At 35.7% G+C, this 26,336-nt stretch overlaps 1 protein-coding gene across 4 annotated transcripts in view; it reads right to left on the bottom strand.

The window, feature by feature from the left end:
- The window catches only part of LOC127854036 (ralBP1-associated Eps domain-containing protein 1-like), a 50,144-nt gene extending 26,158 nt beyond the window's left edge, over window positions 1-23,986 (bottom strand). For all 4 annotated transcript variants that reach the window (XM_052388950.1, XM_052388952.1, XM_052388951.1 and 1 more), the window contains exons 1-6: window positions 23,678-23,986; window positions 7,652-7,775; window positions 5,661-5,711; window positions 4,721-4,766; window positions 2,445-2,568; window positions 479-794 (exon numbers count right to left, since the gene is read on the bottom strand). In XM_052388950.1, coding sequence (XP_052244910.1) covers window positions 479-794; window positions 2,445-2,568; window positions 4,721-4,766; window positions 5,661-5,711; window positions 7,652-7,775; window positions 23,678-23,815 — 799 coding nt within the window. In that variant the 5' untranslated portion in view covers window positions 23,816-23,986. The remainder of the gene's footprint in view (window positions 1-478; window positions 795-2,444; window positions 2,569-4,720; window positions 4,767-5,660; window positions 5,712-7,651; window positions 7,776-23,677) is intronic.
- Window positions 23,987-26,336: the final 2,350 nt, after the last annotated feature.

Raw genomic sequence — 26,336 nt, 5'->3', positions numbered from 1 at the left:
GTCATGCCGTAATGCCCTATTATGAGCTTTAAACTTTGTGCTTAAAAAAAAAATAAACTGATGAATTGCAGAAAAAACAAGTGATGTGTTTGTCAGAAACACAATGCCACCTATTGCGCCACTTTGAAATAAAATTTCAATATATCATTTGGCAGGTTTATAAATTATCTCCCTTTAAAGCTTATAACTTCCCTTGGATTGAATTTTTTGACTTTTGACCTTGAAGGATGACCTTGACCATTCACCACTAAAAATGTGCAGCTTCATGGGATTAACATGCATGCCAAATATCAAGTTGCTATCTTCAATATTGCAAAAGATATCGCAAAACTTTAACCAAGGTTTAAGTTTTGGAACAGAATGACAGACAGGCCCAAAACAATATGCCCCTGATCATTCGATCCGAGGGCATAAGAATGCATGCTTGTTTCAAAAGCTTGTTGCCCTGACTGACTGCCTATACCATACAATTACTTACCATGTTTTTCATCATCGCTTTCAAATCTTGCCCACTCCTCCGTGCCTCTCTGGGGTATTCCTCTCCCTCCTCCAAACATCTTTCCACTGACGACCTCTTTCTTGACCCCTGCCACACCCACCTGGCTTGTTGACCCCTGCAATTGGGTGTAGCCCGGGCCGGGGGCAGTAGTTCCACTAAATGGGCCCGCTACAGCAGCAGAGGCGTGGGGGGACACAGGGGGCGACTGAGGCATGGCTGGCAGTAAGGGCTGCACAGAGGGGAGGGTCTGGGCGGGGTGAGGGGGCAGGGGAATGCCAGGGTCCTGCAATGGTACCTGGTCAAGAGAAAACAGCAGATATGGGCTCAGACTCAATAAGAGCTTCTGTATGCAATACTAAAACTGTAAAATCATTTATACATGTACTCATTTCAGCATCAAAATTTGTGTGTTTTTTTTTTAATGACTTTTCAGCACATGTTAATTTGTGGATTTCTTTTGGAAAAAAATATAAGCAATTTGCGTCAGTCATTTTCTTATGTGTTTGTGTTTAATTTGTGGATGGGAAAACCCATGAAATCAAGGAAAATTAATGTCCTATGAATAATAAAGACTTTACTGATCAATATTGTTGCATGAGCCTCATTCTGGGCAGCGTTCCACTAGCTTTCAAAAGGTAGAAGTCCTGACTTCCAAGCTTTAAATTTTGGACGTTCCAATTAACACAGTTGGAAGTCCCAATTTTATTTCGATAAATATTTAAGTAAACTCTACCGTTTGTGTTGATCGCTGGATACATACATGTTCCAACACTATCCAATACCCTATAATCAAGTATAATTGCTACTTCAATGTTCAAACCAAAATATTACCACTGACCAGTATTGACGCTAATGTGTTTAAGAAATTTGATTAACACTAAGTCTGCCATTTTACTCAAGTGCAAATGAAAAGTGATTTTTCGGATGAGATAATTCCCATTGAACATGCGTAAATCAAGTGACGCAATGTGCGAGCATCTAGCACTGTTCATATTTGGTTACAGTGACCAATCAATGAGCGACTTTAATTCAATTTATTATTCATAAATTTACGTATTTTTTCTATAGTTTCAATGTACCAATACTATTTCATTGTGTGCATTAATGCTGATGTATTTTTTTTATTTAAAATACTACATGTACCGAGTTGCACATCTATATTTTGTTACGGCACATGATCTGTTTTGACACACACGCTTTCCATGCGTGGAACTTAACTCTGTCAGCAACAATTTTGCGCACTTATTAAAACATGGGTTTTACATGGCATCATGTATAGTGAATGGTGCTGATGCGTACAAAGGAACTTAAATAATATTATTATGTGCCTGTAGAAAAATTGTCTAATTCAGTTCTAAGAATGGACATAATGAAATAAACTTGTACTGTAATTAAATTTTTACCGCACACAATTTGTAATGGATAATGTTTTCACATCTTACTCTCCATAAGTTATTAATTGCTCACCATTTGCATTTAACTTCTCATAAGGAACAATTATTGTTGTTTAAGTAATTGTTTACTGTAAAAAGAAGTGATGATGATACCCGACACTATCTTTCATGTACTGCTTACTAGGCAATTACCGTTGGATATAACATACATTTTAAAACTGTGAGTCCTTGTAAATCAATCTGCGATAAAAACTCACTTCAAGACTGACATCAATAAAAAACACAATGATCGCCAGTTAACACTGGCCTTATATGCATTATCGTTACAGATTGGACGCTGAACAGCACAGTTTGGCGACTGGAAAGATACCCTAGAATTTCTCGTAGTGCATCTGTGTCAGCATACATGGCTGTGTATATTGCACAGGCTAATCATGGACCAAACTCTATCCAAGTGCAGAAAGTTCGTCTTTCCAATAACAAGGCTAAAATATTGTTGCAAATGTTATACAAAAACTTGCTTCAGGCAGTAAGAGTGTCCACTAACTGACCTGCGAGAGGGGCATCTGTAGAGTAGCCTGGTCTGTGTGACTGCCCCGGATCTGACCGGACGGGTTCCGGGAGTGACCCTTCTTAGCCGAGCCGGGCGGTGGAGGAAGCTGACCCTGGAGGTGTCTGAAAGCACACGATGAACATGAAATTAGTCGTGTTCTGGGCAAACAGGGATTATTGCATGAGTGTCAAGTGTCGTCACAGACACTTTCAGTTTCTATGGAATTTTTTAAATGAAATCCTGCTTTAAACAAAAGTCGTCCCTGATTAGCCCGTGCAGACACTTTAGACACTCTATGCACATGCATTAAGCCCAGTTTTCCCAAAACACAGCTGAAATTAATCAATACTTAAAATTGTATAAGGAACATTACTTATTACATGATTTTTTTTTCATTTTTTACAACTTCATGTATAAATGGTGGTAAGATATTATACACACTTTCACATACTGAATTTCATACAAGAGTAACATTTATTAATTTTGCTTCAATGTTAACAAAAGGGTGGCATTTAAACCAGCAACTTGTTTTAATGATAAACTATCTTCAGAGAGACAAATAGCCTTGCATGAAGCTACAAGATGACTATTCAAACTGAGTAAGTAAGTGTTGTGGTGTGCATCGCTCACCCCTTTCTTAGACTAAATAATTACACTTATGTACTCGTAACTCTTATACTTATGTAATAGCAATTAGGTTTGTTTGCAAAAACTGACTCTTCATTAGAACTTTTTCATAATGAACAAAACTGTAAAGTGAGGCTGGAAAGACATACAACAGGCTTCCTGAAAAGGCCTGACCGCCGGTCTATTCCGACAAAATTCTGTACGGTCCGGCGAAGGTTCTAATCTCCCCAGTACTGTGACAGGCCAGAAAAATTATGACTAAATACCCAAAAGTCTAATACTTGCCAAAAGAACGATTACACCTAGTAGGAATCACTCTTTTTGTGAATTTCGAGCCTTTTTGTCATTAAGAACACTAACGCGTTACAAGTTCTCAAGAGTACTCTCCCTTTGTTTTTGTTTTTTCGAAAACATCAATTTCATTGTTCCGACATATTACCATCTATCCAATTACAAAGGTTGTAACAAAAATCTACACATGAAAACAATATTTATACAAATGATCGAAATTGTCAAATTTGAAGTTGTTATCATCACATATAAGCATTGTTATGCTTTATGTATCGTCAAAACGCAAGAAATAACACGGAAATGTGTTTATATCAGTGTAATAACGCATTATCATTGTATTTATGATAATATAAAACAGATAGTTTTGTAAAAGATTGATACTGTACAGAGAATATATAAGAGTATATTTTGTACAAGTTGACTACATAACTACATATTATTTTGAATGAATCGAATATTTTAAAATTACAGTGTGTTACATTTGCATAAGAACACATACTGGTTTGATGTTAGCTGTTTGTTCCAAAATCAAATACTCACTAATAGTTGTCTGATACTTATACACAGGCTGCACATTGCAATATATAATTTGAGTTAAACTTTACTAAATTTTTCAGTTATACATGTAAACTCACGCTGTTTGTTCAGGTGAATTTTTGTCCGAACAGGCTTACTTTTCCATCAGCCTGTCCGGTTTACAGGCACTTTTTGGGACTTTTCAGGAAGCCTGATACAAAATTGTTTAGCATTCATCTTCCAATAAAATTCCAATAATATTCCATTCCTTTAGACTGAAGTTCAAGATTTTGTTGGTGAAGACATCACAAGAACTGAGACATGGGTCTGTATTCACCAAAACATTTAAAGACCTAAGTCTAAGAATAAAGCAGTTTTTTTCTCACTTTTTTGGGAATGGGTCTCTTCAGATTGGGAAAAATCACAGCGTTTTGAATAACATTGAGAAATTAGTTTTGTTATTGTTTTGCTAACAAGAGCTTCCAATTTGAGAATTAAAAGTGTTTCTCAATATTATATTTACTTCGGTTCAACTTATAGAGCGGGATGTGAATATTGAGATATACTTCTGTCCATTGAGATTGGGGCCGAAAAAACACGTTAAAGAATATTCTTTAAATTGAAATAATACAGAATTGCTTTAATATTGAGTTAAACTCGGCATTAACTACCTCTATCTACATCATTCTCCAGGTTCATGTACAACATTTTGTAAAGAATATTATCATCCGTGAGAGCCAGCATATATTCAAACGCAGGACATAGTTTCTTATATTTGAAACAATTCTTTGTTCTCAAGTCTAAGAATGGATTGGTGAATTCTGGCCCTGCTCTACAAACCTGTCACTGGATCCATCTGACACATGTGGATGGGCCTGTTGCAGACCTGCGAAAGAAAAATAAGATCCATTAATTGCATTCATTAAACACTTTTGTGAGATAGGTGAAAAATATGCTTCAAAATTATCAGAACTAAATGGGCTGTGCTCTGTGAAAAAGGTGTCAAATGCATTTGCATAAAAAGTATCGTCCCAGATAAGATTGAGCAGTCTGCACCGGCTCTTCTTGGCAAAAATCAAGTTTAGGGGGAAAGTGTGGTCCTTGATTAGCCTGTGCGGACTGCATTAAACCCCCTTTTCACAGAGCGTGGCTCAAATCAGAAATATTTTACTATAGGGGTATTTCTAAAATATTAAACAGTCAAGAATTTTAAATTAATTGTTAAACAAATTTATTTTAAACAAGGGACAAAATTGTCACAAAACCAGGTTTTCAATTGGAAAAAGTCTGATAAAGGGAGACAACTCAAACTGAACTGATTGTTAAAAATTAACCCCTTTGTTTCAAAATAAATCTATTTTTAGTCGTGGCGACCTTGACTTTGGAGATATTGATGTAACTCTTTCGTGCGACACACCGTCCAATTATGGTGAAAAAATGTGCCAAATGATTTCAAAATCTCACAATGAATGACATAGTTATGGTCTGGACAAGCTCATTTATGGCCATTTTTTACCTTTGAACTCAAAGTGTGATCTTGACCTTGGAGATATCGAAGTAATTCTTTCGCGCGACACACTGTCTAATGATGGTGAACAAATGTGCCAAATGATTTTAAAATCTCACAATGAACGACAAACTTATGGCCCGGACAAGTTTGTTACACCTGCCCGCCCGTCGATATTCGCCAATCAAACAACCAGTTTTTTCCTTTGGAAAACCTGGTTAAAAATAACAGGAATTGCACCCAATATGGATAAAGCTTCAATTAACACAATACCTGGATCATTTTGTGAAGGCCTGTGAAACTTTGGCAGTGGAATATCAACACCTGAAACATTGAATACGAACCACTGGACAGTAAGTTTTCAAGTTTGTTAATGTGTTTGCATACAAGCCTCACGTTGGGTAAATGGGGCTTAATGCCTGTGCTAAATGTCATCCCAGATTAGCTTGTGCAGTCCGCACAGGCTATTCAGGGACGACACTCTCTGCATAAACTAATTTCCAAACTTTCTTTAAACAAACAATACTATTCAGACTATTAAATATTATTAAATACTATAAAATACTATTACATACTATTAAATACTATTAAATACTATTAAATACTATTAAGTATGAAGAATTTGTCGTCCATGATTAGCATTAAGCCCTGTTTTCCGACAGCAAGACTTAATTTAATCATCTTTACTTATGTTTCTAAAAAAAAATCTTAGTTCTGGAAGATTAAAAATTCTGAGACTTATAATTTACTCAAAATATTGGCTCCCATAATATAGTTTCATACATATTAAAATTATCTTGACCTACCTTAAACAAGAAACCGTCGAAGACGGGTGATGCTCCCCAAAGTTTTTTTTTGTCACAATATTGCACTATATATTCAGATAAAAGGAAACGTCTTGAGGGGCATAACTTTAGACAAAATATTATGATACATGTAGATGGTTTAGCAACTTAAAAATTTCAAAGGGCCATAACTCTCTAAATAAATCATCTAACCAGATCCCACAAATAACATGCGCACCTCCTCAAGGTAGTTAAGCTTCCCATAAAGCTTTATTGAATTCCAGTCAGTAGTTCGGGAGAAATAGCCCGGACAAGAATTGCACTATATGTACAGTTTATAGAAAATTTAAAAGGGCCATAACTCTGTGAAAAATCATCCGACGAGAACCGGCTGATAATATGCACATCTCCTCTTGGTAGTGAAGCTTCCAATAAAGTTTCATTGAATTCCAGTCAGTAGTTGCTGAGAAATAGCCCGGACGAGAAATGCACTATATGTACAGTTAATGGAATATTTCAAAGGGCCATAACTCTGTGAAAAATCATCTGACCAGAACTGGCTGATAATATGCACATCTCCTCTTGGTATTGAAGCTTCCCATAATGTTTCATTGAATTCTGGTCATTAGTTGTTGAGAAATAGCACGGACAAGAATTGCACTATATGTACAGTAAACGGAAAATTTTAAAGGGCCTTAAATCTGCGAAAAATCATCCGACCAGAACCGGCTGATAATATGCACATTTCCTCTTGGTAGTGAAGCTTCCCATAAAGTTTAATTGAATTCCAGTCATTAATTGCTGAGAAATAGCCCGGACAAAAATTGTGTACGGACGGACGGACACACGGACGGACAGACAAAGCGGCGACTATATGCTACCCCCAAAAATTTTGGGGGAGCATAAAAACAATAAACAACAAAGAACAAACAACATAATGAATATGAACACACATGTATTTTTGCCATACGGTGCATACATGGTACAAAGAACTTTGTACATATTTAAGCTTAAGACATGCAGTGCTCTACAATAACTTGCTTTAAATCTGAACAAAAAATTGTAATTATAAGATACACATGCAATATTTTTACTCTATTTATATTAGCCATGCTCTTGCCCAAAGTGCCAACCTAGATTAGCCTGTGCAGTCCGCACAGGCTCATCAGGGACAGCACTTTAGGTGAACACTGGTTTTTCCTTTAGACTTCCATTTAACAAATATTCAACAAAAACAGAAAGTCTCTTTCCTGATTAGCTTGTGAGGACTGCACAGGCTAATACGTGCATTCAGCCCCAGAGAGGACTGCACAGGCTAATACGTGCATTCAGCCCCAGAGAGCAGCTAATATGAGTCGCGTTCTGAGAAAACTGGGCATAAACCATGTGCGTAAAGTGTCGTCCCAGATTAGCCTGTGCAGTCCGCATGCATTGTGCCCAGTTTTCTCAGAACACTACTTATATGAAAGTGCAGGGTACCAGAGTTGATGCTTTCAGTGGCCACTGGCAGACCACACTGGGCAGCCGCTATCAACTTGAGGGCGATGTAGAACTGACTGCGACCAAAGTGTCCCAGCCTCTTTGCACCACACAACTCTGTGATCTGTGAAATAAAAGAACAGATGGCTGAGTAAGAAACATTGCTAGAAGCAAAGTAAATTAATTTTAAAAATATGTACAAGAGCTATTTATCTTGTTAAAATTTATATGAATAACAAGAGTGCCAAACTGTCACAAGATACGCCCGTTCGGAGGTTTTGGACACCATGCTTAATGCTTGAAATGCACTAAGTGACCTCGAGACCTAGTTATTGACCCGGCATGACCCATATTTGAACTTGACCTAGATATCATTTAGATGTAACATCTGACTAAATTTGGTGAAGATCAAATGAAAACTACTTCAATTAGAGAGCGGGCACCATGCTAAATGCTTGAAATTCATTATGTGTCCGATCGTGACCTCGTTTTTGACCCGGCATGACCCATATTCGAATTTGATCTACATATCATCTAGACTCAACTTCTGACCAAATTAGGTGATGATCAGATGCAAACTACTTCAATTAGAGAGCGGACACCATGCTAAATGCTTGAAATGCACTAAGTAACCTTGTGACCTAGTTTTTGACCCGGCATGACCCATATTCGAACTTGACCTAGATATCAACTAGATGCAACTACTGACCAAGTTTGGTGAAGATCGGATGAATACAATTTGAATTAGAGTCCGGACAAAGTGGCGCCGTTGAAAATGCACTAATTGACCCTATGACCTAGTTTTTGACCCGGCATGACCCATATTCGAACTTGGCCTATATATCAACTAGATGCAACTGCTGACCAAGTTTGGTGAAGATCGGATGAATACAATTTGAAATAGAGTCCGGACAAAGTGGCCCCTTTGAAAATGCACTTATTGACCCTATGACCTAGTTTTTGACCCGGCATGACCCATATTCGAACTTGGCCTAGATATCAACTAGATGCAACTGCTGACCAAGTTTGGTGAAGATCGGATGAATACAATTTGAATTAGAGTCCGGACAAAGTGATGCCTTCCGCCCGCCGCCAAGGGGTTTCACATAATACGTCCCGTATTTTATACGGGCGTATAAAAATCATTTAAGACTAGCCATTCATGATATTGAAACTACTGTCATTCTCAGCCTCACATTTGTGGCATTTTCTGATAAATAATAAAAGGCTTAACAAAATTCTGATGCTGTGGGCCATTACATGTGTTTTGTTCTGAGAAAACTGGGCTTTATTCATGTGCAGTCAGCACAAGCTAATCAGGGACGACACTTTCCGCTTTTATGGTATTTTTAGTTTGAAGGAAGTCCCTTCTTACCGTAAATCAAGTTTAAGCGGAAAGTGTCGTCCCTGATTAGCCTGTGCCTGTGCTGACGCAACAGGCTAATCTGGGACGATACTTTACGCACATGAATTAAGCCCAGTTTTATCAGAACAAAACACATATTTATTTAGATTATAATGAGGCATTGACAATTTCATCACTGTACATATTTTTCTCTCAACATTACACAGTGATAGATAGTGGAAATGACCATTGCTATGACATGTAAACATTACACAGAGATAGATAGTGGATGAGCATTTTTCGAAACCTTAGAGCAAAACTTAAACACAAAAAGTGACCGAAGGACAGACGGACAGCCAGCCAGACAGACGGACGGTCCGATCACTATATGCCCTCCTTCAGGGGCATAAAAAAGACTGTTATTTTCTTCATAGATCAATGTTTCTGGTGAATTTACATTTCATTAATTTTACAGTGGCATTTCCCTGTTTTTCTTCCCCTTAAACATTTCCACTAATGCTTCTATGTCCTCCTCTGTCAATAATTGGTCTGGCAATGACAATTAAACATTAAATTAAGTGAATGTTCAAATGTTTTAAATACACTTTCAATATTTATCATGTGAACTTAACCATCATAGGATGTTAACAGCAATTGGTGGGCTAAATTAAAGACCTGACGAGTATATAATATTGCAATCAAGATGTAAATCAATCAGTGATAATTTTTCATTTTTAAGCAATGAGTTTTTAAAGTGCACATGTGCTGAAACAGTGAGCTTTTTCCAAAAACAAAGAGCATTTTTGGTTTTTAAATTAGTAATAAAAAAACTTTGAAACATCACAAATTTTTCATGATTCATAAACATTTTAATTTCTTAAATAAACTGTTATAACTAAAAACTAGGATGATGCTACATGTTTATTTCTTTCGGCAATTCCAAATGCAGCCTTCAAAGTTAATTGATCTTGACAGGGTTTGAATTTTTTGGGGGTCGCATTTTGACAGTTCAGAAAGCAAAAGCGGATGCGAACGTTTGGATGGCTCTACGTCTTCTTATTCATCCTAATAGTTCACGCACAAAGAAGAGAACCAGAATAAACGCAAATACGAATGACGTAGTACACATATAGCCGGTGTTACAGTTAAAATCACCTTAAGCATTCCGATAAAATTCGGAAAAATTCGGGCCTTGTTAAGTATTGACAAGTATCTTCTTACGGCATGTGCGGGATGGGAACCATAATTGGATGGGTACCAAACAGTGTTTTGTATGATTTCGAGCGATTTGTTGCAAAGTTCAATTGTTTGGAACTGTTTTATGGAGGGGAATAAGCTTCTACTGGGGGAATTTTTCAGTCAGGAAAGGGGAACAATCCAGCCTAGATTGCTGGGAGAAGACGCCGATATTAGTCAGGAAAGGGGAAAAATCCAGTTTAGATTGCTGGGAGAAGACACCGATATTCAGCGTCTGTTATATAATGTATAAAAACCCTGAATATTCTATATAATTTAGTGAAAACAAGTTACCGATATATACAACACAAACAAAATCAATATTAAAACAAGGGACAAAATTGTCACAAAACCAGGTTTTCATTGTGAAAAAAAAATCTGATAAAGGGAGAAAACTCAAACTGAACTTTTGAAATGACCAAAAAAAATTAACCCCCTTTGTAAGTTTTTTTTTTTTTTAAATCTATTTTTAGTCGTGGCGACCTTGACATTGGAGATATTGACGTGATTCTTTCGTGGGACACACTGTCCCATGATGGTGAACAAATGTGCCAAATGATTTTAAAATCTCACAATGAATGACATAGTTATGGCCAGGACAAGCTCATTTATGGCCATTTTTGACCTTTGAACTCAAAGTGTGACCTTGACCTTGGAGATATCGACGTAATTATTTCGCGCGACACACCGTCCAATGATGGTGAACAAATGTGCCAAATGATTTTAAAATCTGACGATGAACGACATAGTTATGGCTCGGACAAGCTCATTTATGGCCATTTTTGACCTTTGAACTCAAAGTGTGACCTTGACCTTGGAGATATCGACGTAATTATTTCGCGCGACACACCGTCCAATGATGGTGAACAAATGTGCCAAATGATTTTAAAATCTGACAATGAACGACATAGTTATGGCCCGGACAAGCTTATTCCGCCAGCCCGCCAGCCAGCCCGCCAGCCAGCCAGCCCGCCCGCATTCGCCAATCTAATAACCAGTTTTTTCCTTCGGAAAACCTGGTTAATTATACTGCTTAGAGTGTAGACAAGAAAAAAATGTTTGTTATTCCATTCATTGCACATTTCTAAAGCATAAGATTGAGTTGAGTTACTAACAACAGCAACAAGACATTACAAATTCGTGTAACACATCAGATATTCTTTTATTCTTATTATCTGCGTATACGGTTGCCACAATTAACATCTCTTCACACTTGTGGTCGGTATATTTCACGGGTAATATAGCTTTGCAGGTTTTTTTTGGCCCGATTTAATAGCCGAAATTCGGCTATGTTCCCAATCACAAAAAGTATACTCTTTTCCTAAAATGTGGCAAAAAAATTCCCAATTTCAAAAAAAATTGTTTTTTTTTTTTAGAAAGAAGTGTCTAATGCGTATTTTATCTCAGTTTTAATTCATTTACATCTAACAAAGTTTTATATGATTTTGTTCTTTTAATTTGAATGATTATAAAGAGTTATATCAAATTTAGTATTTCCCTAATCAGTGGACTTTTTGTGTGGAAAAAAAGGCTAATGAATTTATTTTCCCAATTTCATTAAAATGCTGATAAAATTCCCAATTCCAAAGCCACGGGCTATCTTCCAAAAAAGTGGAAAAAAAACCTGCCTTGTGTAAGACGTGTGAAAGGTGTTATATACATGTACAACATACTTTTATTAATTATTCAATTAAAGATAACTGGCATGTTAATTAATCAGCTTTAGTTGTAAGTCAAACTAAAATAAGTTCGAAACAACCCACTTGTAAGGACAAAACAACTCAGTGTGACCTAGGGCAAACAAGTTTTAGGACTAAACGACCGGATACCATATGGTGGAGTACTGTTATCACTAAGAAGAAGAGTTAAATTATTGCAACTATCAAGCTGGTTTGCGACTAGTCCAACTTGTTGACGCTCTCAAATATTAAGCTACTTTATATTGGTAATATTTGGAGCCTACAATGGCTGAAGCATTCAAACAATGTTGGACATTTTTCCTCCTTTGTCTATATTGTTGCGCAAGGATTTTGTGCGCAACATTCAAACCCCGATATCAGACACTTAATATCAACAGATTGCAATAATATTTACATACCTGTGTAGATAATTCATTTCTCGATAATGTTCTGTAAAAATTATGTAATGACACTTTGAATTTTGCACACCTGAGCAATTTAAATCCAACCACTATTCAAATCGATAACACGGCCTTGATGTAAAGCATCTGGTTTAAAAGTGGAAGAATAAACAGCGTAAAATACAGTTTGGGTTAGTCTGTTGTGGTGCAGAGCGTTACATATTAGTAAACCGATGTTTTTATACTTATCTGGATTAATTAAGCATTGTTTTTTTTTCTAAAGTGACAATTAAAAAGTTCTGAAATAAATTAAACCTTTTTTTTCATACTGTACATAAATAAAATTGATACAGATCATACAGTATACCTTCCTATAATGTAACGTAGAATGTAAGTACATAAAACATCACAGACAGACTTCTTCTGATTGGTTGATATTTAAATCTGTTTCATAATATGGCAAGAGGTCAGTGATATTGTTGCGATTTAACCCATTTATGCCTAGTGGACTCTCCCATTCTTCTAAATGAGATCAATGTATTTCCAAAATTAGGGATGTCTAGTATACATGTATTTATTTCTATATTTAGAATATTTCTTACATCTGGGTCTATGCTGTTTGCCGAGGCCTTTTTTCTAGACGCTAGGCATAAATGGGTTAAGCAGAAGTTTAACTGAAGAATTTATGCCTTTCTAACTTTAATTTGACGATATTTGAGGTAAAAATGGACTTCTGAACTTAAACTGAATGAGTTGGTAACATTTTTTTGCAATTTTATGCAAATTGATGAAAATTTAAACTTTCTGGTGTCCACCACATAATGGATCCTTCACCGATAAGACGTTCCAAAGAATTTAGCCCATATAAAAAGTATCTCTAAATACTTTGCGTGTCTTATAAATAAGACCAGTTTGCAACATTAGCAAAACACAAACTTTTGTCATAAGAATTTTATAATTATACGGGCAAAAGCCCGCGAAGCAGGCGTTGACCGTTCATACATATGGAAATTTAGACATAAAATTACATAAGAATACCACATTAGGAATGCGTCTCAAAAAATTTGCCACGCGACATATATCTTCGCGATGCTATTTATGACCTTGAACAAATCAAAAACACTTTGACATATGCTAAATCACATGTAAATACATACCTCCGGAAAAATTATATCAATGACATCATAATTGTGTAGCGAATCGCACTAAATATTCTCGCATTATTTGTTTTTCTTCGCAACCATTCCTGAATTAAGTCGTTACTCAATTATCTCCCCTGAATACGCATCTTTATAGTTGGCATCTCTATTCTTCCAGTATTCTCGCGGTATTTCAATAACGACACCCTATTGTTTATTTGTCAGATTTCGTGACAGATTTTCCATTCGCTCTAAGAAAGAAGTTTTACGTGTGATCATGAGCAATATTCTGGTAAGTTGTCATTGCTATATACACACATGTATCAGAAACACATTTATTCACAAAATTTTAAGATATTCCGATCTAACTTTTGAGTCTTTTAGCTTTAATTTTTAATGTATTTAAACCTCGTCTGCTCGCACTTTACCGATACCCCGAAAGGTTACATATCACTATAATAGGTTTAGGCCTAAAACCACAAAATCCGATACCGTTGTATTTTTGTACCACAATCTTACGTAAAAAATCTTCCAGATTCGAAATCAACAAAAAACAAGACATTTATAAATTCTCTGCATTATTGATCAAATTTTAAGATATTTGTTGGTTTTCCGTTTTTAGAAGCTGTTCTGCAAAGGCAAGAGCTGGGCATCACACAAGCCATTCTATCCAGCAAAACTGACAGTTTTGGTTTACAGAAATCAACAAAGGAGGGATTCCTGAACTATCAAAATTTCCAAGCTTTACACACAGTTATTATCTGTGGTGATCTTTATCTGTTCTGTTGGTTTACTTGGATGAAACATGTGTGAACTTTTATAGAACTTTGAAAAGTCTATATCTGTCTATCTATACACAACAAGTTTCATGATCCTAGGCAAAAGCGTTCTTGAGTTATCATCCGGAAACCATTTTACTATTTCGGGTCACCGTGACCTTGACCTTTGACCTAGTGACCTGAAAATCAATAGGGGTCATCTGCTAGTCATGATCAATCTACCTATCAAGTTTCATGATCCTAGGCATAAGCGTTCTTGAATTATCATCCGGAAACCATTTTACTATTTCGGGTCACAGTGACCTTGACCTTTGACCTAGTGACCTCAAAATCAATAGGGGTCATCTGCGAGTCATGATCAATGTACCTATGAAGTTTCATGATCCTAGGCCTAAGCGTTCTTGAGTTATCATCCACCAAAACCACCTGGTGGACGGACGGACCGACAGACCGACTGACATGTGCAAAGCAATATACCCCCTCTTCTTCGAAAGGGGGGCATAAAAATCAGCTTTGGTATAATAAGATCAGATGTGCAAACAATGTCAATGGGTTGTTAAAATAAACAATTTGAAGGCAATTATGCTGAAACAAGGGCTGTTTGTAAAACATGCATGCCCCCCATTTGGGCTGTCAGTTGTAGTGGCAGCCATTGTGTGAATCCGTTTTCTGTCACTGTGACCTTGACCTTTGACCTTAGAGTGACCTGAAAATCAATAGGGGTCATCTTCCAGTCAGGATCAATTTACCTATGAAGTTTCATTATCCTAGGCCTAATTATTATTGAGTTATCATCAGGAAACCATTTGACTGTTTCGAGTCACTGTGACCTTGACCTTTTACCTAGTGGCCTGAAAATTAATAGGGGTCATCTGCCAGTCATGATCAATGAACCTATGAATTATCATGATCCTATGCATAAGCACTCTTGAGTTATCATCCGGAAACCATTTTACTTTTTAGAGTCACTGTGACCTTGACCTTAGACCTAGTGACCTGAAAATCATTAGGGGTCATCTACGAATCATGATCACTGTACCTATAAAGTTTCATGATCCTAGGCGTAAGCGTTCTTGAGTTATTATCCGGAAACCATTTTACTGGTTCGAGTCACCGTGACCTTGACCTTAGACCTAGTGACCTGAAAATCAATAGGGGTCATCTGCAAGTCATGATCAATGAACCTATGAAGATTCATGATCCTAGGCGTAAACGTTCTTGAGTTATCATCCGGAAACCATTTTACTGGTTCGAGTCACCGTGACCTTGACCTTTGACCTAGTGACCTGAAAATCAATAGGGGTCATCTGCAAGTCATGATCAATGTACTTATGAAGTTTCATGATCCTAGGCGTAAGCGTTCTTGAGTTATCATCCAGAAACCATTTTACTGGTTCATTAAGTCACCGTGACCTTGACCTTTGACCTAGTGACCTAAAAATCAATAGGGGTCATCTGCGAGTCATGATCAATGTACCTATGAAGTTTTAGGGTTTTTATTCCTTCTTTGGGATCCGCCGAAAATCAGCCCTTTCCTCTTGGATTTTTTTCCCCCAAAGCTGGTAAATTTTTCCCTAGATTTCATTTTCCCTTCCAAAAAAAAAAAAAAATTTTTTTTTTTTTTTTTTAAACTTTCAGGGCTCGAAATTAACTTTTTTTTCTACTAGCAAAACATTGCGAGCTGCTTTAATACTAACTCGCAAAATCAAAAACAGTCTCGCAAATTTTGCAGGAAACATAAAAAAAGTTTGGACATTAATTTAGTACTATTAAAACAAAATAAAAAGTACTTAACATACACATTTTATTTCTGCAATCATACAAAGATATCAGTTCCTTGGACCATAAGGGTATTGTTTTCAAATATAAATGTGTCGTGTTCACTCAGAAAACAAAGTTTAAGTGTCAGTTTGGGATATTTTTAATGGGTTCTCAAATATTGAAAAAAATCAGCTATGATATCGTGTGTTGAGTGCGACGTCACCAAAATACAAATAAACGGTTAACTTTACTTTATCTTTCGTATTTTTATATCCGTCTGTAGGCAAAAAGAAACTAATTATGTTTGGCTTTGACGCCATGTCTGTTCAAGTTCAATGAAAAAATGAGAATAGCCAACTGTTTCACGTTCTTTGTTCCAATACTATCTGCGTATCTGTACTATAAGTATACCAGTCTTCATACAAGGTGCGCGCTTCCGGTACAGGTATTCAGACGTTCTATAAATTGACCTACGGTTTAGCGTTCATGACGTCGAGTGCATTTATACATGTATTACTAGTTTTTTTCCCCACTATTTCTTTACTCGCAAAAAAATACTAGTGGCTTAAAACTTAACTCGCAATCAGTATTTTTCACTTGCATTTTGCGAGTGTTCGAGTGTTAATTTCGAGCTCTGACTTTTTATATATAAGTTAACCTGGTCCACTGTAGAAACTAGAAAAATATTGCATAATTAAATTATCTGTTGCTTTGAATTTGTTTTAAAAACAGTAAAATATGTTAAATTGATTATTTGAGACTTTCCTTATTTTCCCCAAAATCCGGCTTTTCGCAGGATTTTTCCCCCCAAAATTCGGCGTTTCGCGTGATTTTTTTCCCCTAAAAAAGGCCAGGCCCTTTCCCCAAAATCAGATAAAAAACCCTGAGCTTCATGATCCAAGACGTAAGCGTTCTTGAGTTATCATCCGGAAACCAGCTGGTGAACAGACCGACCGACCGACATAAGCAAAACAATATACCCCCTCTTCTTCGAAGGGGGGCATAAAAATATGAAAGTTCCCATGCAAATTTAGTCTGTATATCGACAAGTGTCTGCCAATAAATGTCAAACTAGTAATACAAAAGTTACCACAAGTATGTAAAGCACTAAGTACCTGTTGTGATCATTTTTAATAAGATAGTGTAATTCTAAACCGTAGCAAATAGCTTGTTTAGTAAATGCATATTGCAATTAATATGATTTCCTTTCTATTGTGTAATTAATAAATTGGTTGTTACTTGTTAGTCCATGAAAAATGTTTGATGGCTAGTACAAAACCAGCATTGTTAATTTTGTAAAAGGTAATAAAATAACACCACTTTGTAATTTCATATACCTAAATATTCTTGTACTGTAGGTTGATGACAGTGTTTTAGTATTACTTATTTTGTAACAATTATTTTATGTGCAAATAAATGATGTGAAGTGTTTTGTATCTTCACACAATACCACATACCTTTTTATATATGTACTGTGTTATGTGTTATTTGAATGTTTAAATAACAATATATGGATGATATCACATGATGCATTCTAATATTTGCATTTAAATTGTAACTATAGAGCTAAGTGTATGCAGTTTAGACTGTGATTTAAGAATTGCTACAAAATGGCTAGTTTTTAAGTGGCGACAAAATTCAAACTATTCAACAATAGTTTGCGAAAAAAAAAATAGAAACCTGCAAGATACCTGTATTTATTAAATATTTTAATTGCGAAACAAGTATGTTGTTAAGCTGTTACACATAATTATACATTGATAATAAATAAGAAGACAATTAGCGGTGTTAACGTTTCCCAACAGTAGAAATCATTCTTCTGATGAAGTCAGTGGTATACCAGGGTTTTTTTTTACTAAGAAAGTGACGCCGATATTCGGCGTTTTCCCCTACCAGAATTTTTCCCCTAAAAGTAAAATTTCCCCTCCAAAAATATAATTTTTCACCAAAATATAATATTTTACCCTCAAAGAAATGTTTTTATTTCTTTTGGGAAGTCGACACTTATCCAATTTGTACCATGTACAACGATCTCGCTCTCTCTCTCTCTCTCTGGACGAACACTCAAATCTGGGAATCCCAGTGATTCTATATATAGCTCTTAAATTACGTCATGGAAACCGGGCATCTAATCGTATTAATCATGTGACTATTTAACTGGATTTCGGTCTTGCGCGAGAAGGGTGTTTCGTCAATTAATTACCGGAAACCAGTCGAATTTGCATCCGGGTTATGTGAAAGCCAAGATATAAACGTTAAAACAGAAAAAAGTCTCTCAATTGGCGTTCATACACGAACAAAATAAAACGTTCGTACTCAGAAAATATTAATTGCGTTGACGCATTTTTTAAGAATGAATCATCAAAAACCGTTGAAACCCAGCAGGATTCGGAGGTACATGTAATCAACATTGATTAATACTGTCGGATTATTGTGAAAGTGAAAGTAGACAATCGGCAGCTGCCACACCTTTCCCTTCCAATACTGTAGCAGATCTAGATCGTCAACCCATTCATCATGAAATTGAAATCACAATATTGACATCGTTCCCCGGCCCCAGTTGAAAACATTCCCCATTATTAGATCTACCCCTGCAACTTGATTTAGGACTTTGACTTTAATATCATACTTGTTCATGTGTTTAAGAACAAAAAGGTCAGAGACATGCCTCTTTTTCTAAAAAAAACCCTGAAGTCTGTAGGCGAGTTATAGACATTGAAATGAACAGTTTTTATTTTTCCCCAAATATGTCTCTTTCGCGCTCGATTTTCCCCTTTTACCCAGCGTCCAGCGTCTTCCCCTTTTTCTAAAAAAAACCCCTGGGTATACAGACGAAAGCTCCAGGTATGGCTTTCAATACGTAGTGTGTGTTATTTGACAGTCTAAAACTTATTGGATTAAAAAAATTCCTGTCAAATTTGTCAATCAAAATTGATTTGACACATCACATGATTTTGATTTATATGTTAAATCAGTGTACTGTATGCTAAATGCAACTGCTTTAGCAAGCTGTCAAGTTGAATTGAGATATTTGATGAAACAAACTGTTTCCTGGGTAGGACCAGTACTTAGTGTCTATATGACGTACCATGACGTCGAAAGTCTACAAGACCTACAAGGTAGAACGAGAAATGTACTTCGATGTACAATTTTCACTGACCCTTGAGTGTTAGCCAATCAGAAGACACCTTACATCTGTTGCTTTTAGAGATATTTGACATTATTATTATTATTATTTATACCAAATTATGCGACTATCGACCACTTACTCATAGAACAGAACAGAACAGAATAGTTTATTTTTGACTTAAGCATGTGAAGCTCATCGTCATTAACATACCGGTACATTTAAATAACAGCATGCGTTGAAGTACACACAAAAACACACATCATTTTAAAGAATAAATAATCTAAATAAACACAAAATAAACATAGTTCGTGAACATATTTCGTGAGAATGGTACATGGATGGGTTTAATACACAGTGGTCACACAATGTTATGCATATAGGTTTACAAATATAGGTATAATTACATATTTCTGACCTTATTTTTTTGTAAAAATGTATTTGTATTTAACACTACATATATATGACATTTTCTCTTATTTTAAAGCTCAAAGATATTGTGCCTATTTATTTAAATTTTATTAAACATTATTATTATTATAATTTATACCAAATTATGCGACTATCGACTGCTAACTCATAGATATTGTGCGTATTTATTGACCTGGCGTGGCAGAATTAACCTCTGACTTATGCAAGTTATGGTTATCACAAAATACGACCAACAGGGAGGTTATTATACATTATTTATCCCGTTAATGTTTGGTAACTGTTTGAATACCGTTGGGAATTTCCATCACAGTAATGCGCTGGAAGGTCGTGATACTCCGCCCGCATGATCAATAAATACTCACAATATGCTGAATAATTTTAATTTTAAAAAGCGAACAATTGAATCTTCTTAAAATTTGTATATAATCTATTTCCATGCATTAAATACTTGAAACTTCTATGTGTTTTTTTTTGCCATTCTGATATTTTTATTCATTTTGTCCTAAATGAAAAAAGAGATTTTAAACATTTATTATGAATAAATCTGAAGGAAAAGCAGCTCAAGAGACAAGTGTTTTGATTGGCTGTTCAGAAAATGTGTATGTCTAAGTACAAACATGTATGTCGAAGTACAAATTGTACTTTGACGTACAAATATATACTTCGAAGTGTAATTTATATTTGTTTGTCGACGTACAATTATTGTACTTCGATGTACATTTCTTTTTTTACCTTGTAGGTCTTCTGGACTTTCAACCAAAATGGTACGCCATAGTATGTCTTTAGGGTTATCTTAAGAATGCTTAAGGGATCAATACAGAGACCTCCCAGTGACTAAGCCAGTTAGCAGACACCCAATCCACTATACCACAGCCACCGAACCAGCTTTAAATTCCTGTGGCTAGAAAACAAAACAAGAGCTGTCAGAGGACAGCGCGCTCGACTATTTGAGTGCTTGACAGCATAACGTAAGCCATCATGGAAAGGGGGGGGTATAATGTGGGTGTGTGATCATTTAATAGATGATCTTTCAAAAATAAGAAAACAAACAAGAGGTGTGTTTGTCAGAAACACAATGCCCCCTATTGCGCCGCTTTGAAGCCATAAATTTGACCTTTGACCTTGAAGGATGACCTTGACCTTTCACCACTCAAAATGTGCAGCTCCATGAGATATACATGCATGCCAAATATCAAGTTGCTATCTTCAATATTGCAAAAGTTATGAAGAAGGTTAAAGTTTTGGTTAAAGTTTTTGAATTTGTTTTTTTGACCTTTGACCTTGAAGGATGACCTTGACCTTTCACCACTCAAAATGTGCAGCTACATACATGTATGATGCACATGCATGCCAAATATCAAGTTGCTATCTTCAATATTGCAAAAGTTATGACCAAGGTTAAAGTTTTGGGACACACACACACACACACACACATACAATGACAGACAGGCCAAAAAAAATATACCCCCGATCTTTCGATCCGGGGGCATAAAACCTTTTTTTTTGGGGTGGGGGGTGGGGGGGAGAGGGGGGGTATAATGTGGGTGTGTGATCATTAAATAGATGATCTTTCAAAAATAAGATTTTCTATATATTTTGGGGGGGGGGGGGTTCTTAGATTTATCAATAATATGCATATTCTAAGTATAAAAGGGGCAATAATTCTGTCAAAATGCTTGATACAGTTGTCTGCTCTTGTTTATAGGTTGGGGTCATGATGGTTAACAAGTATGCAAAATATGAAAGCAATATGTCAAGGGACACAGGAAATATTCGGGGTAGTACGCAAACTTTAACATTTGCTGCATATTTTAAGTGGAAAAGGGGTCATAATTATAAAAAATGCTTGATAGAGCTGTCTGCTCTTGTTTATAGGTTGGGGTCATGTTGGTAAACAAGTATGCAAAATATGAAAGCAATATGTCAAGGGACAATGAAAATAATTGGGGTAGTACGAAAACTTTAACACTTGCACGCTAACGGAAGCTGAAACGCCGACGCTAGGGCGAGTAAGATAGCTCCACTATATATATTTCATATATAATAGTCGAGCTAAAAATTATAAGATGCTAGATCTTTAAGCTAGGAACATGTAACTCGTTTTAAGATTGATTTTTTTGGATGCGTTACTTAATTATTGCAACAATTATAATTTTTTGAACACAATCATGTCCATACGATGCTGTCCGGTAATCTTGCGCAGTTAGGGGTCAATTGGTTTAAAAACATGTTCTTTTATAAATTGACAACATAATATCTAAATTTATTATGGAAATAAAAAATTCATGTGCTTATTAACACAAAAATATCTGATTAATTCAGTGAAGAACTGTTCGATTTGATTTCAAAACAAACATGACTCACCTCATTTTCAAACTATCAGTGTCCGGTACTTTTGCGCATTTTCTGAAATGACCTCGTTTAGGCAAAATTGTAGACATATGGTGTCTAATTATTGACAAAAAAAACATTCCAGAAAAATATTTTTAAAATCAGTTTGTAAAACCATTGAAATTAAATGATGATTTCTAATGCATTTTTTGTTCACTACAAATCAACAAATAATATAGTCACTAGTAATAGTGTACAATAAATAAAAAAAGTACCGGTATGCGTGAAAATAATGTTTATGCATAACGCAGTCGTGGAAATTCGCACTAGTCCGACAGCAAAAAACTAGTATTTTTTCTTTTGGGCTTGTAGGAAATCCACTATTACAAGCCCGACTTGCTTGTACAATTCATTAAACAGAAAACGAGTTCCCCTTTCATTTTCAATATTTGTAAACAAAGTTTTGAGCCGCTTAAATCAACAGCCGCTTATGTTTTAACACACTGCACACATGTGCTGGGCAATCAGCCGATAATTGGATTACTGCGCATAAAGCGCATGGTTTTGTGGTTCCCGATAACTATTATGTAAAATAAATGTTTTGCGTTGCGTTCGGGACACAGAGAGTAATGGCCGAACAGTTGTCATTTAAGTACGTCGTTGAGGAATGCGAATCTGAGGTAACTGTGATTGACGCATTTGTCAACTGGCTTTTTGTAGAATAACCTGGCACTTAGTTTGCTTATACATTTTCTGGTGGTTCAGGTTTGCTCTCTTTTTCACATGGATATATGGGATACATTTCTGCTAATTTTTTACCTTAACTTTATGTATATATTTATAATTGTGATTTGATTGAAATCTGTGTGTGAAATTAATTTCTTCTTATTTCAGGATCCGAAAGAGGCTGGCTCAGATGACGAGGAAGCTAACTTGGATGAAGATGAAATTAATAAGAGATTTGTATTGTATTCTAAAAATTGAATAAATGAATGCTTCTTTGGATGTTTTATGTTATGTTTATCTGCATTTTTAACAAAAATGTTTGGGCTAGTAAAATCTGACTCGGGCTTGTTCAAATTCCCATAGTACTAGCCCGACTTGCTTGTAGATTTAAATCTGAATTTCAATGACTGATAACAGGTTTTATTTTACCACGATCATGCTTCGATAGTTTACAGAAAATATCAAAACTAGGCCATTGCGCATGCGGATATCATACCAAATTGGATTGACAGAATGGCAGGAAATAATGACTACGGAAAATAATTGACTATGTCGGTCTGATGCGATATATTTTCATGGCCAAAAATACCATAACTTATCGGATATTGTGCAATGGAATGCTAAATTACACGTTGGATTTATGAATTCTTAATTTATAGTATAAAAAGGCTAAAGACTGCAGGGAATTTGTGTTTCATTTCGAATTTTTTGTAAGTGGGCCAGTGTTTACAATGTATAGGGATGACGCAACCGGTGTTTAAATGTAATGATCGAATTTTATTTTGCATGGAATACGTACCTTTTAAATCCGTTTATGATTACAAATGTGAAATTCCATCTTTTATCACTAAAACCATTTGTCGTCTGCGAGATTCACAAATGCGAAGTGCACAAGATTACCGGATGCGCAAGATTACAGCACTTAACTGTATATTTATTAAAAATACATGGTTATCAAAAAATAAATAAAAAGCTTTTGCCCGTAAATTAGGTAGCACATATAATCATGTTATTACAAAAATTGCGTTGCCAACCAGCATAAGTAAGACATCCAGATCCTCAGAGGTTACCTGTGACAGGACGTCGTGCGTCAGCCCCGAATAGCGGAACAGTTCTCCAGCCTGTGTTCCGGAGATTTTCCCCGTCCCATCGGAGTCGCAGGAGTGAAACAACTCGCCGTACACTGCTTGTTCTTGCTCAGTTAACATTTTCAATTGTTTATAAGACTATCTGGAAACGGAATCGCGTACATAACGTCCATATCTTATCTGTCTTTACGGTAAAAACACAAAATCTTTGAAATAACCATCGCGGAAATATGTAAATCCTCCATTTTGGATAAATAAACTTTCTGCCTACGAATAGTATGGGCGTTGTCGCATGAGGTTACACACTACTATCTAATTTGTTAAACTCACGACAGTGGATAACATCTTATTTTTTCTTTAACAGAGAATACCATCAGACAAGCCAGCTGGAAAACCAACAGCCATGAAGGGTGACTGTGAAAAAGATGTTTAGGAAGGGTGCTGGACGTTTCGTGCCACTACCAGTTCGTGTCACTGATCAATATTTGTTTAGGAGGACATTGGACGTTTCGTCCAACAGGAAACTTTTGCACCTTTGATTGTAACATCTGTTCAATGTTAAAACAACATTGTTTCATTTCAAGATTGTTTAAGAGTCAATTTACAAGCTTAATATAATACATTAACATTAAATTATTTAAAACATTTTCAATACATTGACATTAACCACGGACTCTAGATGCATTAACCATATCAAAAGTGAATGCATACAAATATTTTAACAATATCTAGATTGATTACATAAATATATTCAAACATTTGCAATAAATTGACATTAACAATATCAGAAGTGAATGCATACATACATTTTAAAATGTTTTCATACACATAATATACAAAAGTACACAAATATATAAACAAAAATACAGAAGCATACTATCCTATACATACACAAATCAGATATACAATGTAAATAAATAATAATTGCATTTCAGAAGTCATCATTGTGGATGCTGTCCAGGGTTGTGCTGGGTCCCAGTCCGATGATATAGCTGCACGCTCTCAGCAGTTGAGTAGTTGTCATGTCCTCATCTTCGTACTTCTCCCAGATCTCGAAGAGTCGCCCGTGCACTTCTTTGAATATATTCCGATTTACCCGAGTCAGGGCGTGTTCCGACACTAAGCGGATTGTCAGATCCACTGTTTCTGCCTCACGGCGCTACAGGGGGACGAGCACGTTAAACCCTAGGTCGGGACGCCCTGCTTGACCGTTGATTCTGCGTTGCCACCCTGGAAAAAAAGGAATATGTTGTGAACTATGATATATATTAGTTTTTATGTTATGATATTTAAATTATAACTATCAATTGAAAATATAATATAATAGTTTTTATGATATTTAAATTATAACTATTCATTGAAAAAATATAATTTCAAAACAAGTTATATTGTTATTCTCATTGATTATTTATTATTAACAAAAATTTACAGTTGCTTATTTTTACATACCTTGGCGATGTAAGAGTGACCATCACTGCTGATCAGCTTCTTTCCTCCTCTTTAGGTGCCACTAGTCACAACTTCATACGTTATGGGTCCGTCCTAGGGTATGACCGTAGCCAGAGGACGTTCCCTTAATGAAACGTCGAGCGGGACGTTCGGTTAATTGATCTCCCGATTGGTTACGTTGAAGGTCCTATCTTCTCCTTCATCTGAACGGGAATCCATCGATAGTTCTGACAATATAGTAATGCCATTTGTAGCCTCTGGTACTTCTGGCGTAACATCCATAGGGATCTCCACTTTCTCCGGTACCTCTGGCGTAATATCTATAGGGATATCCACAATCTCAAATTTTAAATTGTATAATTGTTCATTTATATTATATTAGTATTTATGTATATAGTACATACACACGAAGCATAAAACTAACAGCACTTCATCTTTTATATTTATTAAACATAATGAACATAATGAACTATGCACAAATGTTTTTATAATAACAATATATCATTTTATTTTATTATTACAAACGCATACACATGATGCATAAAAATAACAACACTTTATGTTTTATATTTATTGAACATAATGAACTATTTACAAATATTTGTATACTAACAATAATTTTTATTTTTTGTTATTTATAATTATAATTGTCAAAATTGTTGTAATTTTCTACATTTATATACACCCCAATATCATTCACACCTATACGGCATTATTCACACCTATCCGCCTATATATTATCAGTGGGACGAAATGTCTACCGCTTTTCAACACAAATATCAGTGGCACGAACTGGTAGTGGCATGAAACGTCCATAAACCTTTAGGAATAAACGACCTTTTGAGAAGAAGATTTAACGACTGACTGTATTTCAGACCATTTGTAAACACCTCTGTACTGAGAGTCAGGAATATAAGACGAATAATGAGAACACTTTACAAACCAAACTAGTCCCTTCCCTCCCACTTGCACATGCGACAATGCCGACACAGTATTAATTATAAAAACTCATATAACATTTAGTAGATGTACCATTTTAAAGATCGCGATCAGTTTTAATTATATTGTCGCATGACGATAAAGATGTAAAATATGGAATATGTCTAAAAGTAGAAGCCATTTGTACATATTATCATTTTATATTGCAATCGAATTAATTTATATTCCACCCTTCATTAGTGACTTTAAATTA

The sequence above is a fragment of the Dreissena polymorpha genome, chromosome 12 (genome assembly GCF_020536995.1).
Source record: "Dreissena polymorpha isolate Duluth1 chromosome 12, UMN_Dpol_1.0, whole genome shotgun sequence".
NCBI lineage: Eukaryota > Metazoa > Mollusca > Bivalvia > Myida > Dreissenidae > Dreissena > Dreissena polymorpha.
The sequence above is the reverse complement of the archived record's forward strand: the minus strand, read 5'-3'. Positions and strand labels throughout refer to the sequence as shown.